The sequence below is a fragment of the Erpetoichthys calabaricus genome, chromosome 2, assembly GCF_900747795.2.
Source record: "Erpetoichthys calabaricus chromosome 2, fErpCal1.3, whole genome shotgun sequence".
Lineage (NCBI taxonomy): Eukaryota > Metazoa > Chordata > Cladistia > Polypteriformes > Polypteridae > Erpetoichthys > Erpetoichthys calabaricus.
Window position 1 is genome coordinate 140252339 of NC_041395.2, and position 19619 is coordinate 140271957.

Here is a 19619-nt window from a genome sequence, read left to right on the forward strand (position 1 = left end):
CTTGGTGAATTAGTTGTTAAAATATCCCATAATATATTTTTTACATTACAATTTAAAATAAAAATAACAAAAAGTTACAAAGTATTTATAATGACGTATTGGGATCAAATGTCATTTATAAATATGGCCGCGACCTCAGCAGGACGGGTGGCTGTGTTATGTAGAAATTTTCAAAAAGGATTAACATTATGTAATACGACGTGTTCAAATCAGAATAATTTCTTTCACAGAACTCAACTACGGTTTTTTCACCCGAGGTAAAGTTTTGATTTAAAAAAATTATGGATGATTCTTTATGTTCAAATATGGCAAAGGACATACCAAGCTTTCTTATAGTAATATACTGCAAGGGTTCTCTCACGTTTGCATGCAGTAGATAAACAAACTGCGTTGCTTATTCATCGTATTGCGTAATATTTATAAGTCGAGGATCAGAGCTTCATTGTAAGTATGTTGACAGTAATTAGAAATTTGTTGCGTGTTAGTTTTGAGTCGTGCTTTGGTTTTGCCGTCAAGACACTGCTGACGTCTGAATGAGAGAACGGGATTTTGTTTTTAAACTAGATGCGATATTTTTTAACGATATGTTTTTTTTCCTTTGTGTTAAGGGTAAGCGCAAGTAACTTCTTTCCCAGTCTCGTTGAGCAGTGCAGAGCTTTACATTCCTCTCATAGCCGAAGAGGTCTGGAAGAGTTTTTTGATGATCCAAAAAACTGGGGCGAACAACATGTGAAGTCTGGTAAGTTGTACTGCCTCTGATAATTTATTACTAAAGACTTATTTAGATGAAACGGATGCATCAAATAACGCTGAAACAAGATTGAACCATTTTTCATGGTTTCTATAATCTCGCAAGATAATATGAAAGGAGAATCCTTACAAATGACATTCACACTAGTAAGCATTTTGTTAATTTTAGTGGTTTTGTGTAGTGTCATGGCATTATACATTTTTGTTTGAACACAAGTTCTTTTGGTTTATTATTCATAGTTTTTGGGCTTTGCTGTTTTGTATATGGGTCACATTCAAGTTTATTGTAGTCTTGAAAGCAGGTTTCCAGACTGTCAGACCGCAACCTGACTTGATGATAGTTGGAAGTATAAGGTCTTAAAACCATGGTGGAAAATGTAGTACTGCATCATAATTACACTACTTTTTGTTTAAGCAATGACAATCATGCGGTTATCTTCAGGGAACTGTGGTGTCATTTTTTTTTGTTACTCGAATTTTATTAAACTTTTTTTTTTTTTTAAACTATCTGTTGTATGTATCTGTTCGGGCTTAATTAACCATTGCTGATACTGAACATTCCATCCATGCTTTTATCACATCATATATTGACATTTATAACTTCCATCCATCCATTTTCCAACCCGCTGAATCCGAACACAGGGTCACGGGGGTCTGCTGGAGCCAATCCCAGCCAACACAGGGCACAAGGCAGGAACCAATCCTGGGCAGGGTGCCAACCCACCGCAGCATTTATAACTTGCTTGTCAAATTTTACTTCTTTAGTAAATTTAGAATCTTTAGCATTTGTATTTTCTTTCACTAGAATTTCCTTCATCGTCATACCATTTCATGGTGTGTCCCAAAGTAATCTAACCGTAGAAGATGACTGATTCTGAAGTTCTGCCATATCTGGAAATTGGAATGACTTCCGGAAAGCCATTAGATCTGCTGGCTCTGTTCACTCATTTAAAAGATTTAAAACTTGTCTAAAAACATTTAACCTGTGCTTATATTTCAGCTAAGTATTGCTCCCGTTAAATAGGCCTTTATTATACAGTATTCTCACAGGATTTTTTTTTTTTTTAGCTGGGGAGATGAAAATAACTGGGATGCTAAAAAAATACAATGGGTACTGTGCAGTGTTATAAAATTATTAGATAATGAAAACCTTACAGAAATTGTAGTATTTCCAAACTTTACAGTTTTGCATATTAATTCTTCTGTACTTATAAGCTGAATTGTCTGTGGCTATTTCATAAGAAGAATATGCTAAAGCCTTCCATTATGTTTTTTAGAGAGAACACCCAGTCAGACTCAAAAAGCAGAGCTGTCATAGCCCGGCAAGATGCCTGGCTTCAGTGCCCTAGTGTGTAACCATTGTGTAACTCTTTCTTTTTAACTATATTTTTATTTGAATATATTTTATCCCTGTTTTCAGCGTTAACTCTGTGCTATACATCATTTATTTCTTCAGTGCATTTTTAATTCTTTCAATATTAACTTAAAATGGCATTTATTTGTTTTTTGAATTTTTCTTTTGTTCCCTGTTAAGTGTTTTGAGCATTGGGAAACTATAAATAAAAAATGTGCACCTTAATAATAAAATTTTCATGTACTTTCTTTGTGCTATTTAGGGGCCCCTTGGAGTGCCAAACAACTTCGAACTAAAAGCAATGAGGATTTACACAAATTATGGTAAAGCATCTGTTTTATATTTAAGAAACATAATATGAATAATACAAAAGATACAGTATTTCTAAAAAGGTTATTTTTAAGAAATGTACTGTATTTATTTTTTTAATTAAACTGAAATGTCATGTATTATAATTAATTCCAAAACAGTACTGTAGTACATATTGGCATATGATTAATTTAAATTTTTTCCATTAATTCAGTTTCAAATTCTTTATCTTGTTAAGGCTTGTAGCGGCGGCAAATTCCACTATATATGTGTGTGTGTATATGTGTATAATATATATACTGTATATATAAAAGTTTACAATTTTATTGCTAATATTGCTAAAGTGCATTGTGACCATATAATTATGGAAATATATTTAAGGTATAATTTTTATTAATGCTGTTTCTAGTCAGTGTTTTAATGAACGATTCATCGTATACTACTAAGGTCATTGTACTTGCAGTTCGTTCTGGATTTTAAAAGCTTTTTAATATTTATTATGAAAGAAGCTATTTTGACACGTGAGTTGGTGTTTTACACCCCAAAGATAAGGCTGAGTCTCAGTACTTTAGCAAAACCAGGTTTATTCAACTTGAAACAGGAACAGCAAGGTTATTTATTGTAGCGGGATCTACCATTCTGCTATACACAGACAGCAAACAGTCAGGGTCGAGGCCAGGTCAGTGGCCAAGTTATAATGTTCCCTCCATCACCCATGGGGTGACCGGCACTTTGCACATGGCAGCAGTCAGCTTGTAGTTGCTTCTGTGGCTGTTGCCTCAGTGATGGACAAGCGACCCCCAACAGACGTGGCAACCGTGTTTCTGAATGTTGTCCAGTTGGGGAGGGTCTCAAAAGAGTACAGAAGTCTATATAAAATGATCTAGTAACACAATATTTGGTTGTCTTTCTGTGCTGTAGTCATTTGAAGGATAACTGGGTAGTTACACTGCTTTGCAAACTACTACTATGAATGTGGGTTAGTGAAAGTGACACTGAGAAGAGGAGCAGAGTTGAGGAGGGTTCATAATAATTGTACTACTTATATTTTTACACAAATGACTAACAGAGATGCAATACACACAGCTAATCAGCTCTAATCAGGGTATGCAAGATTAAAGTTTTTAGCCTTCAGCCTAGATTTAAAAGCTGGGACTGTAGGGGAATCTCTTATATAAGCAGACAGATCTTTCCACAGCTTTAGTTGAGACCCTGTAGCTAAAGGCTCAATCTCCTTGTTATTTTGTTAATCCTGGAAATGTTCAGTAGGCTGGCATCTTGAGAACTTAATGCATACTCTGGTTAGTAAGTAATACTTTCAGATAGGTAATCAGAGTCTTGGCCATTTTAGGTGTTATTTGCAAGAACAGGGATTTTGAAATTTAGCCTAAAGCTGAACTGGAAGCCAATGGAATGACTTAAGAACATTGGGTGTGTGATCATTCTTTCTAGTTCTTGTCATTTTTCTTGCAGCAATATTTTCAGTTAACAGAAAAATGCATATAGAATAGTTTGAACAGCAAGTGAATAAGGCATTATATTATTCAATTCTACTAAAAATAAATGCATCAATAATATCTCAATATCCTCCATACTCAGAAGCAGTTTTAATTTTTCAATATTTTAAAGCTGGAAAAATGGTTTTAGACGGTTTTGTAATGTGTGTTTTAAAAGATACACTGGTGTCTAAGGTAATGCCAAAGCTGTGTGCTGATTCAGGAAAACTAGTAGACCAACTGAGGTAAAAAGTGATAGATCTTTGCTGCAGTCTACGTTACTCCCACAATAAATAACATAATTTTTCTGTAGAGATGTAGCTATCTTACCTCCACTCCTTTTAATTTACTGACAGTCAAGTGAGAACATAATTGGAGAAATATCCTTTGGCCTAAAAGAAAGGTATAGCTGGGTAGCGGCAGCATATGAGTGAAAATAATTGTTATATGATAGTTCCCAATTGAAGTGTGTAAAATGAAAACTGTTAAGGTCAGACTACTGAGCCCCTTTTGACACAATTCTTGCAAATATAATCACAGAGTACTGTAGCATATTTGTTTTTATATCCTGAAATCTATTTGGTAAATATCATCCTCATTTAAGCACATGTCAGCTGTCTTAGGCTTCAATAAATTCTGCTCCTTCTGTAGTAAGATATCTGAACACTGAATTAAAGGATCATGCAAGTAATGTCGCACAGAATGTGCAACTAAACTAAACTTTGATGTAATAAATCTATTCACTGGTGTATTTGAGCAGCATCTGCAGTTTACTTAAATAGTAAATAGTTTGATTCTGTAACATACCTTTTTTCGTTTTCTAAGGTGACCTATGTTTTTTTTTTTTTTCTAAGATTATTTATTTATTTTAAATATTTCTTTCTGATTAGGTATGTCTTATTGAAAGAGAACAACATGCTTTTGACACTGGAACAGGAGTCTAAAAGGCAAGCAGTGCCAATGCCAAGTCCAGAGCGTTTAAAAAAGGTGAAATTAATATTTGCAAAACGTCTTTACTCTATTATGCAATATTTTATTAAAAATAAACTAATTTTATATACCTGTACTGCACTATATGGATGGTAGCTATGATAATGTGCACAGTTATGTGATGTTGTATATTTTGTTTATGAAAAAAGTTCAATGTGATTTTGGAAGAACACTGTTCATGGTGGTTAGGACCCATTGCAAGAATGCTAACAGACTAGCAAAGAGAAGATAATATACATTTTTCGCCTGGCCTGAGAATCTATGTCCATAAACTTTTTATTTGCCTAATCTCTGACCATACTGTACACCCTGTTCATTCTTTGAGCGATACTGCAACAATTACTAAAATAATGCATGCAAACATTGGCAGAACAGTTAAATAATACCATAATGCAGGCACATAAACATCACAAGAAATGTTATGCAAAACTGTTTCAATAAGTATTACAAGATTAAGGAGAGTGTGGAATATATGTAACTTGCCAAAGGTTCATTGATCAGAAATACTGTACATAGAGCGTTATTGGTCCAGACAGAGCACTGATAAAAGATGGCTTGTCAGTCTTCTGACAAATATAGTAAATTGTCTTTAGTAAAAATACATTCACCATTATCCCTGATGATGTTTTTTTGAAAATACCTCCTATATAGTATTGTGAAAAAAATACTTGACCCTTATTGTTTTTCTGGTTTACTGCATATTTTGGCATGTTTTTGCTCGTACATAGTGCCTGCATGAATAATGAAATTAAGCTTGACAGGAGTTTCATTTGTAAAACAGTCAGACGTGCAGTCAGCAGATGGTAAAAGTATTGAAATCCTAATTAAAGGGCTATTTAGACTCTGCTTTCTGAATTTGCAGTGGCACAGTGGGACTGTGGCTAATGCTGCAGCCTCATAGTCACAGAGTCGAGGACATGTCTGTATGAAGTCTTTAATTCCTGCTGTGTCCACATTATCTCTGTGTAATCCGCTTGTCTCCCACATCTCAAATACATACAACGTAGATTAATCGTGAACTCTAAATTGATCTGTTACGAGTGACTGTCAGGGGGTATCTTAATTGGCTTATATCTTGCACCTCATTATAATGGAATATGTTCTCTGGTCTCATTACTCTGTAATTTTTTTTTTGTATGAAAATGTGCTATATAAATAAATGTTGTTGTAATGGATTAAATCGGTGTATGATAGATGGACATGTGTTATACTTTATTTTACAATCAAGTCAGATTTGGTCTTTTCAATATAAATCACACTAAGTCTGGCCCTTGGAGTAACATAACAGTGAATTTCTCATCACATTGGTTGTAAGGATACAGTCAAAAGAAACTCCTTGAAACCTCTAATAAAATCAAAAATAAAATACCAATATCTGTCGGTCTTTGAGGGTTGGAAACCAGTGTCTAATGTTTAGGGACATGAAAAAAAACACTTTCTGACCCATGTTTACCACATTGATATGTTAGGGACAGTGGTCATTCTGGCCTGGAGTAGCTGTTCTGTTCGACTCTCTCCAAGAGTTAAGTGTAACATTTCTATGAATTCATAAACATTTATAGAACAAACACCCAAAGCCTGTAAGCTGCTCTCATCTCACTTAAGGATAGTGTTCAGGATTCCACCATGAGCAAGACAGTGAGGGGAAAAACAGGATTCATTTCGCAACAGGAGGAAAAACTGTGCACCCCAATAAGTACATGAATTATTGTTTCATGTTTGCCATAACAGGATAATCTTTAAAACTTCTCAGCTAAACTTTGATGTAATAAATGTAACTTGTTCACTCTAGGTCTGTTTTAACGACTGTTATTAGTATTTGGTTAAAGATCATAACATTTACTATGGCTAATGTGCCATAATGCAGATAAATATTTTATTTAAAGTGCTGTCTGTAAATCTCATTGTTACTTTCCAGTTTTTTTTTTTTTGTTTTTTTTTACTTTAAAATGTTCAGGTTCACTGTGAAATTTTGGTAACTATCATTATAGGTTGAAAGATCTATGAAAAGGTTGGATAGTGTTGTCAATGAACGCACAGAGGCACTGAGACTGCTGCAGACAGGTGTGAAGAATGAGAGACCTGGAGAATGGAGAAGAAACTGTTTGGGACAAGCAATCTGGTGAATATAATACATCAGTATAGTTAATTTCGTCTCTCTCCTCCCTCTCGGTCTCTTTCTCTATCTCCTCTGTTACAAAAATATATATATGTTCAGGTCAAATTCCATTTGAATGAAGTGCTCAGTACTGAAAAAAGTAATTTTAAGGAAAAATGTTTTTTTTTTAACATAAATTCTTTAAGTAAGTAAATAAATGTACACACACATAATTTGATCTGAACATATATGAGAATGACTATAAAGCAAGAAAATTTAAATAGAAAGAAAAGTTCTGACTCGGCTGTCACAATGTGAGGCATTATGCTTTCTGGTGGCTATACCAGTGACAAGCCAGATCAATTCTAGTAACTACGTTCAGAAGAAAAAAAACAGAAATATGGTGCTTCTATATATATATATATATATATAAAAAAAAAAAAAAACCCTAAGTTTAAAAGTGCAACGATTTTATGTCAGTTTTACATTAATCCTTTATTTCAGAACTACGGTACTATAAAACAGCCTTTGTTTTGCTGTTTTCATGGTTTCTTGTATGAGTGATTGGACTTTGTTGTTGTTTCTTATGCCCATATGCATATCCAGAATTAGAGAAATACTTTGTCATTACCTAAATGTAATGAATTATTATTATTATTATTATTATACTCAATAAATTTCTAACTATGACGTAGCATTACATTCTTCAACATACAGTATATGACGTGTGCTTTCACTTATGGTTTATACTAATGAATAGTAGTTTGCCTTCAAAAGCCAAACGAATGACATAAATTCAGTGTTTGCATATTCGTATTTAACTGATAAGTATGTTTTATTTGTTCTACCAACTGTGTGTTATGGTGCTTGTTTCTTATCTCTGTTAATACAGTACATCATAATAATTGGGAGTTGTCCCTTAAAGCACTGAAACGCTAAATAAATTTTATTTTAGTATTGACAGTTGGAGGGAATCGTGCCATTGCCAGTGTAGACAAGCCAAATAGGCACTTTGTCTGAGTCTTGCCTCGATGTTTACTTGCTGCCATTGATGTTAGTGCTGCCAGTCTTCCCACAGTCCTATATGTACAACTGTGGATCCATGTGAGACTCTACATGCAAACAGGATGGATGCTTGAGGACATTTGTAGAAGTGCTCATTACAATCGGAGAATTAATGCAAAGCCTCCATTAATTTATCAGGACTGAACACTATTTAAATCAATTAATCTTGCTATCCTTTTATTTCTTTTTATAAATGTATGACAATGCATCTACTAGTACTCACGCATGAGCACAGTACTGACTTTCTTGGTAGTACCGATGATGTAATAAAAGCTGGTACTGTTATGTTTTCATGAGTTTAGTACAGAAATACCATTTTATGTAACATCTCTAATAGGTAGTGGGCATTCTGTTACCTTCTTGACAAAGTGCCACTTCAGACTGCACAACAGCCACCCTCCCATCACTGATCACTTCTTTTTTTGACTTTGAAGTGGATATTATCTGTCTCTAATATTTTTAGATTTGATTGTGGCTTTGGACTTTGCAGGTATGTTTTCAAGCAGCCAGCTTATGGTTATTTGTTTATGTCAAACACTGATGATAAAGGATACAGTGTACCCCTGGATTAACCATTAAACAAAACAAGCACATCCTTAGTGCACCAAGGGAAATGGAGCAGAACAGACTTTTTTTTTTAATATATTTTTTTTATATATTCAAAGTTAGATTATATAAACTTGATTAATCCCATGGGGAAACTGAGATGCATACAGCAGCAGAATCATAAAAAACAAGGATATGTATTAATAGGACTGATAATATAGCCAATCAAACAAATAAATAAACTTAATGAGTACATCAGCTGGAAGCATTGAATTGCCTGATAGTAGTGGACAGAAAAGGCCCCAGAGGCGCTTCTTAGCATATCATAACGGAATGAGCCTGTGGCTAAACATGCTCTAAGAGAGTGCCTCGTGAAGGGGGTATGGAGGGGATTTTTCATGATGGCATCCAATTTTGCCATCATCCTCTTTTTTTCACAACAGTGTGTCCAGATTCAGCCTGTGATGAAGACGACTTTCCTGATAAGTTTGTTCAGGCATTGTGCTTCTTTTGTTCTCTGGTTGCATCCCCAGAATACTGCAGTGCAGAACACCACACTGGCTACTGTGGACTGCTAGGACATTTTCAGCAGCTTGCTGCACACATCAAAAGACCCGAGTCTTCTTAGCAAGTATAGTCTGCTCTGGCCTTTTCTGTACAGAGCCAGTGTTGTCAGACCAGTCCAGTTTGTTGTTTATGTGAACCCCCAGGTACTTGTAGCTCTTCACCACATCCACGTCCTCCTCCTGAAAGGTGACGGTCTGAGGCTTCTGTCTTGCTGATGTTGTTGCTGCTACACCACAAGACAAAGTACTCCTCAACCTTCCTGTACTCTGAATCATCTCCGTTATGAACTCCGCCCGATGGAGGAGTCATCTGAAATTTTTTTCAGATGGCAAGCACTGGTATTGTGCCAAAGTCTGTTGTGTAGAGCATAAACAGGAATAGAAACTGGTCAGTTCCCTGGAAGTGCTCCAGTATTACAGACCACCATTTTTGACACTCTATCCTTGAGCCTCACAAACTGCTGTCTGTTAATCAAGTTGTCCATGATCAAGGGGATTATGGGAGCACAAAGATTCAAAGCCTTGAGATTTTTCCCCAGCCAATGAGGTAGAATGGTGTTAAAAGCACTTAAAGAACCTTATCCTGACTACGGTGCCAGCTTTATCCAAGTGGGAGTAGCCTCTGTGGAGGATGTAGAGGAGAGCATTCTCCGCATCTGCTGTATATGTGCCTAGTAGGCAAACTGCAGAGGATCCAGATAGAAAGCATTGAAATGGGAGACATTTTATTTCATATAAATAATGATGGTTTCTTCATCAGAAAATGTTATACCATGATATATATACTGTGATCATTTATATCATATTGCTATATACATTTTTGGCTTTAATTAGTCACTTCACTACTGTTTTTCCATTTAAAGAAACACTTCATGGGAGATGGTAGCTTACAAGTAACAAGACTGAAAGTTGTAAGTGCTTAAGATGAGTCTTTACAAATGTACAGTCAGACACCTTAAATAAGAAAGGCACAAGATGGAAGTTCCAGCTGATTTATTTTTTTCTGATTTTAATATGAACCTTTATGGAGTGCCAGTATTTTCAGCCAGACTGAGCACATTCTAGAGGGAGCACTGGTGGTGCAAGAACTCTTTACTATTTTTGAAAGCTCAGGTCAAGTCTATTTTTGTTTTCTTTCCACGAAAGGGAGTTCTCTGTTGTGTCCAGCACTACCTCCTATAAATGTTTCACAAGTCCATGTGCTCTTAGTGGCAGTGCAGTTGATGTTGTCTTTTCACAAGGAAGGAAGGAGAGTGAGAGTTTGTTTAAAGTGCATGTTATTTCAAACTCTTTCTCCTTTATACTGTTCCTATCTAAGGTCACTAATGGAGCAGCATATTTTTTTTTCTTGAGGCAAGTGTATGCGTGTAAGCTTTGTGAAGCATGGGTAGAATTTAGTTAATAAAAGGTTTTATTTATGTGGCGCCTTTCATACACTCAAGGACACTTTACAATTTGATAAACACATTAACAAGACAATAGAAATTACATACACGAAAATGAATAATGCTCATTGAAGAAATGTGTTTTTAACTGGATTTTGAAATGAGTAATAGATTTTTTTCCCTCATGGAGGCTGAGAGGAAGAACATTCCAGGTTTTAGGGGCTATCGCACTGAAAGTTCTGCCACCCATTGTTACTAACCTGTAGTTAGGTACAGTTAGTAAAGCATTTGATGATCTTAATGCACGAGCAGGAGTGTAAGGAAACGGCAGCTCAGGCAGATAATGAGGGGCTAAACCATGAAGGGCTTTGGAAATAATTGTATATTTGGTTCTTGAAAAGACTGGTAATCAATGCAAATCATAAAGGCAGGAGTGATGTGAACAGATTTTTTAGTGTGTATAAGTAGACGAGCAGCAGAATTCTGAACATATTGTAATCTATTGATATATTTAGTCAGGAGGCCATAAAACAATGCATTGCAATAGTCCAGACGGGTAGTGATGAAAGCATGAATCAGTGTTTCAGTATCCTTCACACTGAGGAAAGAATGCAGATGAGCAATATTGTGAAGATGAAAAAAGCTGTCTGTACTATTGAGCTAATGTGTGGTTGAAAAGTAAGAAGTCGATCAAAGATGACACCCAAATTCCGGACTGATGCTGAGGGTTCAACCAGGATCCCATCAATGTCAATTTTTAGCCCACGAAGGGTTGAGAGGACAGATGTGGTACCAACTAATAAGATGTATGTTTTATCAGGATTAAGTTGTAAAAAATTCTGTCATCCAATGATTGATTTTCCGAATGCAATAGTTAGTGCTAATTAGTCCTTTCACATCATGTCAGCAGTGGTTGTGGGTTGTTCTAGTGTTCTTTTCATGTGTATGCTTAATAAGCCACCTCATTTTTTAAAATAAAGATTTTGATTGCATTTTACCAATTCAGTCAGACAGTTCAGTCTTCTAGCACATGCCTGCTCGAATGTGATCCATGTGAAATCTGATGGCTTTTCACGTACAATAATTTGCTTTTCAGAAGACCTTCTAAATAGAACACTGATAGCCCCCCCCCCCCCACCAAAAAAAATGGGTGATTTCAAATGTAGTATTCCTTAAAAAGAAAATGTTGCAACTGTATCTGGTTTCTGCTTTTACATTGTTCCCCATGTCTACAAAGTTTGTTCCTCCCACATACCAAAGACACAAGCCTGGCTTGACTGGAGACCCTGTAAGTGCCTTGTGTAGGTCCTTTAAAAAGACTTCTAAAGAGGCCACATCACCTGCCTCTATCCTATCATCCAGTCTGAACCAAATGACACCAGTAGATCCAGTTTTGTAGTTTAAATCTTTCTGTGGTCCAAGAAGATGACTTGCTCAAAGACATTAACGGATCATAGAGAGTGGATGGTAGCTGCAAACTTTTCTTTTCCCATCCCTATGCATCTTTCTCTGGCTAAGCGCTTCCACTTCCCTTTTAGAAAATACCAGCAAGCCCGCGATTCTCAAAAGAATCGCAAATCCAAGAATGGCAATCACTTTCTGTTCCCTCCGATACTTGGAGGGATGAAATATCATGGAGGGTGTGTGTGTCCTGGGAAAGTTCATTTAATTAAACAAACATATTTGTACTAAAGCGGTTTCTTTGTGTGGGCGCCATCGTTCATTGTCTTTATCCATACGGGCTCGTTTACAGGTCGTAGCCATACGGGCTCGTGTTTGTATTACTAATCGTTGAGCTCCTTCCATTTGGAGCCGTGACTCCTAGCCTCCGTGTATTGTTTTTATCCATGCGGTCTCGTCTTTGTTGTTTTGTGGCTGTGTCGTTAGGTAGAAGTCGTTTACTGTTAGGAAGCATACTGCAACTTACACACACTGACTGCTGGCACAGTGGATTAGAGCAGGTGTAGTTTACAGGTCGTGGTGTTTGTGCGCCACACACTGACTCTGGGAACTGCGGGCTCGGTTTTGTATTACAAATCGTTGAGCTCTTTCCATTTGGAGCCGTGACTCCTTTGCCTCTGCTGGCACAGTGGATTACAGCAAGTTTAGTTTACAGGTTGTGTTGTTTGGGCGCCACCTACGCGGAAATGACTACTGCAGCACACGCACATCTCCTTCGCCTTCTTAACATCCCATAATATGCGCTCTCATGCATGCTAGGTGGTGGCCCTGAGTGCAAGTTGGTTGTTTTTAATCCATTGGAGATCATGTGATTGTGCTCGAACGTAAGCATCAACTATGTATTGTTGAGTTAGCTTTCCTGCATTGATTAATGGATTAAACTCGTCTCTTACTGAGAGTCTGTACGAAAAATATTCTTTCATTGATACCCGTGATCTTTTCTGTGCTCGATTCTTTTTATATCTGCAAATTCCGGCACTCCATTCATCCTGGCCAGTCGGAAACAAAATGGGGTATGTCAAAGTATCAAGTTTAGGTTGATTGGTTCCATCAGGACGTAAATGCATGACAATATCGCGGTGAAACGGAGGCTCCCCGTCTTTACTTTGAGACACAATTGCCACTTCATTAACGATGGGAACATTGTATCGTCTCGGATCGTGTTCTTTGTCCTTTATTAGCACTACGGCAGTTTTAGTTGGTGCCACACCGTCCGCCTGTGCTTTTGTGTTGGCTTCTTTTTCAACCTCATGTAGCATTTTTATAGAGTTTGCTAATGGGTGATTGTTTATGACTTCAGCAACGATTCTCATTATGAGCTCTGTGCAGTGCTTGTTTTCAGGAAGGTTCATTCGTTGATAAACTGCGTTATCTAGATCTAACACGTACATTTGGGCACATTTGCGTTGTTGATTTGGCTGAGGGTGCACTGTTCCAATCCGATGCAATATTTGTCCACACACGCGAAAGCAGTATGGGCCATTCCAAGGTGGTGGCTTGATATTTACCCCGGTAGATGCAAAGGCAAATGAACTATTGTAGGATCTAATGCATTCCATAAAGCTTTTACTTATCCAAAGGAGGCAGCTTAACTTGACCTTTTTGACAACAACGTGTAGCCCTTCTGCAGTTTCTTTTTGGATCCGTGCCTCTCTTGCATGTAGTGTTTCAGAAGCTCGTTGTAGGCGCCTTCGTTCATTGTTTTCATCTATACGGGCTCGGTTTTGTGTTTCGTTTTGGAGCCATGACTTCTTTGCTTCTGGCGTTTGTGAGGCACGTTGTAGGAGCCTCCGTTTTATTGTTTTTATCCATGCGGTGTCGTTTTTGTTTCTCTGTTACTGAATTACCGTTATGTGATTCTAACATGCCACACAGACTGCTGGCACAGTGGATTAGTGCAAGTTTAGTTTACAGGTTGTGTTGTTTGGGCGCCACCTACTGACTCTGGGGCGCTGCGGCACAGTGCGCATGCGCTTCGGTGCGTCCGCCGTGCATAAATTAAACTGTGGTTTAGTAATATAGATCCCAGCAGTCTGGTGTGGTGTTATGTTTTTTGGTGAGATTAATGTGCAGATGACCTTCTCTAATAAAAAGCACATTTTCTGTTAGGCATGTTCAGTATCTAGCATTGTAATGCAAACAGTTTGTAGTTTAACTCATTTGTTCTAAATACAACTTATTTTTTTCTGTATCCATCTTCACTGAGTGCAACATATCCACTTAACACAGTGTTGGGGGTAACGTGCATTACATAGTCCGATTACTTTTTAAAGTAACAAGTAACGTAATACGTATACTTTCCTAAAATAAAATTACTGGATTACCGAAAAAAAAGATCAGTGTTACTCTTTTTAATATATATATATATTTTTGCAGAAGTATTGCCTTTTTTCACAAAGACATTGTCTGCTGCTGATTACGTGCAATCAAGTGACAAGAACTGAGCAAAACCTATTGGTGTACAATTAATCCTGCATGTGCTGAGGGGTACAGTTAATCAGCCCAGTTTAGGGTCACTGGGAGCCGAAGATCAATGCAGTAGCACTGGATGTAATCCAAGAAGCTAAAGGACTTAAGTTGTCATGGGTTGCTTTTAATAGCTACCTTCTGTAGATGTTCACCCCCACGTGAGATGCATGTCTATCTCCGGTCCGGTCCCAGGGACGCTACAGTATTTGTAAAACACTAGAAAATGATCGAATTTGCATCTGGAAAGTATTCACAGCGCATCACTTTTTCCACCTTTTGTTATGTTACAGCCTTATTCCAAAATGGATTAAATTCATTTTTTCCTCAGAATTCTACACACAACACCCCATAATGACAACATGAAAAAAGTTTACTTGAGGTTTTTGCAAATGTATTAAAAATTTAAAAAACTGAGAAATCCCATGTACATAAGTATTCACAGCCTTTGCTCAATACTTTGTTGATGCACCTTTGGCAGCAATTACAGCCTCAAGTCTTTTTGAATATGATGCCACAAGCTTGGCACACCTATCCTTGGCCAGTTTCGCCCATTCCTTTTTGCAGCACCTCTCAAGCTCCATCAGGTTGGATGGGAAGCGTCAGTGCACAGCCATTTTAAGATCTCAATCTTAGAGATCTTCAATTGGATTCAAGTCTGGGCTCTGGCTGGGCCACTCAAGGACATTCACAGAGTTGTCCTGAAGCCACTCCTTTGATATCTTGGCTGTGTGCTTAAGGTCGTTGTCCTGCTGAAAGATGAACCGTCGCCCCAATCTGAGGTCAAGAGCACTCTGGAGCAGGTTTTCATCCAGGATGTCTCTGTACATTGCTGCAGTCATCTTTTCCTTTATCCTGACTAGTCTCACAGTTCCTGCCGCTGAAAAACATCCCCACAGCATGATGCTGCCACCACTATGCTTCACTGTAGGGATGGTATTGGCCTCTGGTGATGAGTGGTGCCTGGTTTCCTCCAAACGTGACGCCTGGCATTCACACCAAAGAGTTCAATCTTTGTCTCATAAGACCAGAGAATTTTCTTTCTCATGGTCTGAGAGTCCTTCAGGTGCCTTTTGGCAAAATCCAGGCGGGCTGCCATGTGCCTTTTACTAAAGAGTGGCTTCCATCTGGCCACTCTACCATACAGGCCTGATTGGTGGATTGCTGCAGAGATGGTTGTCCTTCTGGAAGGTTCTCCTCTCTCCACAGAGGACCTCTGACAGAGTGACCATCAGGTTCTTGGTCACCTCCCTGACTAAGGCCCTTCTCCCCTGATCGCTCAGTTTAGATGGCCGGCCAGCTCTTGGAAGAGTCCTGGTGGTTTCGAACTTCTTCCACTTATGGATGATGGAGGCCACTGTGCTCATTGGGACCTTCAAAGCAGCAGAAATTTTTCTGTAACCTTCCTCAGATTTGTGCCTCGAGACAATCCTGTCTCAGAAGTCTACAGACAATTCCTTTGACTTCATGCTTGGTTTGTGCTCTGACATGAACTCTCAACTGTGGGACCTTATATAGACAGGTGTGTGCCTTTCCAAATTTACCACAGGTGGACTCCAATTAAGCTGCAGAAACATCTCAAGGATGATCAGGGGAAACAGGATGCACCTGAGCTCAATTTTAAGCTTCATGGCAAAGGCTGTGAATACTTATGTACATGTGCATTCTCAATTTTTTTTATTTTTAATAAATTTGCAAAAACCAAGTAAACTTTTCTACACACAACACCCCATAATGACAACGTAAAAATTCTGAGGAAAAAAATGAATTTAATCCATTTTGAAATAAGGCTGTAATATAACAAAATGTGGAAGAAGTGATGCGCTGTGAATACTTTCCGGATGCACTGTACCTGTTACTCATTGACTCCATAACAGTCCTCCATATTTCTCATAGAGTAGTTGCATTGGTTGCAATTTGAGAGGTGGGTACATAAATTAGGTGGAGAATGTCTAATGACAGATAGAAATGTAAGGCACAATAAGAGCCTGATGTAACAAAATGTGGAGAAATTTATGCGCTGTGACTACAAAGTCATTTTTAAAATGTTTATCAAGTATGAAAGATGGGTCTCAAGAAGACATTCTCTGGCATAACTGTGAAATAGCTAAAGCTGTGTCAACTTTAAAAAACGGAGAAGCTTTTGGCATGAACAGTGCAATCATGAGTTCTGGCACTTTCCAGAAGAACAAGTATATAAAACCCAGAAATATTTATTTTCAACTTAATTTCATTTACATTTTTTCTCTAATCAACTTTGTGTTGTTTATAACTTTTATATATAAAAAAAAAAAAAAAAAAAAAAAAAAGTTTTGCAAAATGTGAATAGTGGATGGTGAGGCATAATGCACCTGTGTCACCAAATGTGACTGGTAGGCTGTGCAGCTGTACAAATAAGCTCGCTCACAGGTAGACGACTCTATCAGTGGCTGGCTGTTCAGCCGACAAGCAGTGTGTTCTACGGCTAATTCCAAGTCGCACCGTTTTAGAGTTAGTTGCTGCTGGGACTGGGATGTGGCACTGAGCAATTCCATAGCAGAATTAGTCTTACAGTCTCTGTTAGGCCTTTTCCAAATTCTTGCCTTCCTTTATCATTCATCAATATCTACAGGATGTTTAAGCAGGTCCATAGACTCCGTTCCAACTATAAATTTCTATTAAACTTTAGTGCAAGTTCTGACGCACATGCAAAATCGGGTTAAGTCCACAGGAATGGAATTGTCATTTATAGTACTGTGTCTCATTTGTGTGACGATTGCAAAGGTAGGAAGAAACCTTTCAAAATGTGCAGTTTTGTAGGAAATTTTAATGTTTCAGTCCAGAAAGCATACATGAGCTGCTGAAATATGAAATTCAACTTTGAAGAATCTGCTTTTAAAATAGTTTAAATAAAACATGCATTTACTGTGTATACATAAATATTTTCCAGGTATAAATTTAAGGAACATCCTATTCCTTGGTACATGAACAGAAGATACAAAAAGAAGCAATTCTTTGCACTGCCGTTTGTGAACTTTTTTACTCAGTAAGTAAGCTGTATTAAGTAGATTGGACTTGTATACAACTAGGACTTTTAATTCAAACAATTTAAATTTGTACAAATGTCATTTTTTCCCCCCAGACTAAATCTAGAAAAGCATCTCCGGATTAGAAACAGAAAGAGAAGAGCAGAAAAGGAAGAAAAATTGAAATTACAGAAGTTTTCTAAAGCCACAGCATAAATTAAACACATCAACAATGTATTATTAGTGTGTTTACCATATTGTACTACTAATAAAGAAAAGATGCAAGAATGCAATTCTGTGAATTAAGTTATTTAACATGTCTTAGTAATTTAACATGTCTTAGTAAACCTAAGTCTGAAAAGCAAAATACAGAAAAAGGAAAATTAACAAGGCCAACAAGAAGTCTCTGGTGTAACAAAATGAAAGCAAACACAGCCTCTGAAAAACAAGTGTGTGAAGTAGCAGCTGAGCACAAACCAATAATGTCCAAGAAAGGTATCAAATCAATGAAGGATTATTTAATGGTAAAAGCACTTTGGATAAAAAAAATTCTGTATGGCAATTTTGGTTGGTGTAATGCAGTAATGTTCAGATGACTTATTCTCCATAATGTTACAAATACAACCACAATCAGTGTGGACTCGAGGTGAATTTTTTTATGCAATCAAAGATGCTTTTAAAGCAAGTAGTATTTCAGACAGGAGTTAATTGGTTTTTAAAGATGGACATAATAATACCAAGCCCCATTAGAGTAACAAATAGCCTTTTATTGGCTGACATTGTTTTAGCCTCCATTTCATGGAACTTAACTCCAGTCACATTTAACAAAAAAACAAAAAAAAAAAAAATCACCAAACTGCTTGTACATGTTTTAATCTATCAATACAAACTGTTTGATATCAAAATATAGTTTTATAAAAGCTCTTGTTTAAAAATAAAGAGGTCAAATAGAAGATGTAATAAAACTTTTAACAAAACATTGTTTTCATGTAAAAAAAACAGAATCCATAGCCTGCAATTTACAAACTGATGTACATAAAGTGTAAAAATAACTTCTATAGGCAGAAAATGTTCTTGGGATTCCTGAGTGCATGGGGAGGAGGAGAATCTAAACTAGCCCCAGGTTTTATTTCAAAAGGCAAAAAAGGTTTTATTGCTGCAGTTACGGGCATTTTCGGTCTACACATTGTTTTCCTCCCTCTTCATATTCCTGTTTTGATATCCACATCTGCTGGAATGTACCCTGAAAAGGAAAGTTCAGTACAATTAGTCCATTTTTCTGAAGCTTGGAGCAGCTGACTGGATAGTCGTATTCTGTGATAGTCAAGCATGTCCAGATAGGCTCTTTGTATCCTGTGGAACTTGGATGTGGGCCACGGCAAAGGAGGTATTACTTTGTAACAGGACTAGCTTATAGCTTTCAGTGTCACTCTTAATTTTGTAACTTTAGCAGTCTTATCTGTGCCAGTTACAGAATATCACACCAGACAGAACACCATGGGCATAGTAACATTTTAAAATGTATTTTGCAAACCTTTACGAGAATCATCTTAAAGTGACTGTACAAAATATATTGCACGTGTTTAAGTCACATTATTATGCAACTGCAAGATGTTTATAAAACATGACAAAAATAGAATGTAAACTGCAATATTAAAGTGTTCATAAAATCCCTCTTAGAAATACTCCAAAAAAAAAAAGTTACCCCATGTAGTTTGTAGCGGTGACCAAGAAAAATAAAATTCTCATGTTTTTAATATTCGGAGATGGAACAGATCCAAAATGGTGACCGAAATGGAGAACAGCAAACAATATCAAAGCCATGAAGAAAAAAAATAAGTTGTTAAATAATTCCAGAAACTTAAAGTAGGCCATTAGTCACACAGGGTCTCCCCTTTGAACTGAGACCCACCTCTCATTCATTGCTCAAGAGTCCTATTTTCAGTTCAATTTCTAGACCTGCAATATTTTAGCAGTACATGCCAAGTACATGTTTTGTCCATTGTAAGCATACAGCTGGATTTCTTGATATGTGGATTATGCAACATGAGTAACATGACTTCTTCATGAATGTTTGATATGGTTTGCTGTTGTCCAGTGTTGGTCACCATTGGGTTTTGTTCTATCA

At 37.1% G+C, this 19619-nt stretch overlaps 2 protein-coding genes across 2 annotated transcripts in view; one reads left to right on the top strand and one right to left on the bottom strand.

Moving 5' to 3' along the window:
* The first annotated feature begins 105 nt into the window (after nucleotides 1–105).
* On the top strand, nucleotides 106–17789 carry mrpl47 (mitochondrial ribosomal protein L47). The gene is made up of 7 exons (XM_028794580.2): nucleotides 106–257; nucleotides 609–739; nucleotides 2367–2427; nucleotides 4800–4896; nucleotides 6891–7021; nucleotides 17416–17511; nucleotides 17608–17789. The coding sequence occupies exons 1-7, from the start codon at nucleotides 109–111 to the stop codon at nucleotides 17705–17707; spliced, it is 765 nt and encodes a 254-aa protein (XP_028650413.2). The 5' UTR covers nucleotides 106–108; the 3' UTR covers nucleotides 17708–17789.
* Nucleotides 17790–18237: 448 nt separating this feature from the next.
* The window catches only part of actl6a (actin-like 6A), a 62637-nt gene continuing 61255 nt past the window's right edge, over nucleotides 18238–19619 (bottom strand). The window contains exon 14 of the mRNA XM_028794579.2: nucleotides 18238–18734. Within this exon, the coding sequence (XP_028650412.1) occupies nucleotides 18654–18734 (81 nt within the window). The 3' untranslated portion in view covers nucleotides 18238–18653. The remainder of the gene's footprint in view (nucleotides 18735–19619) is intronic.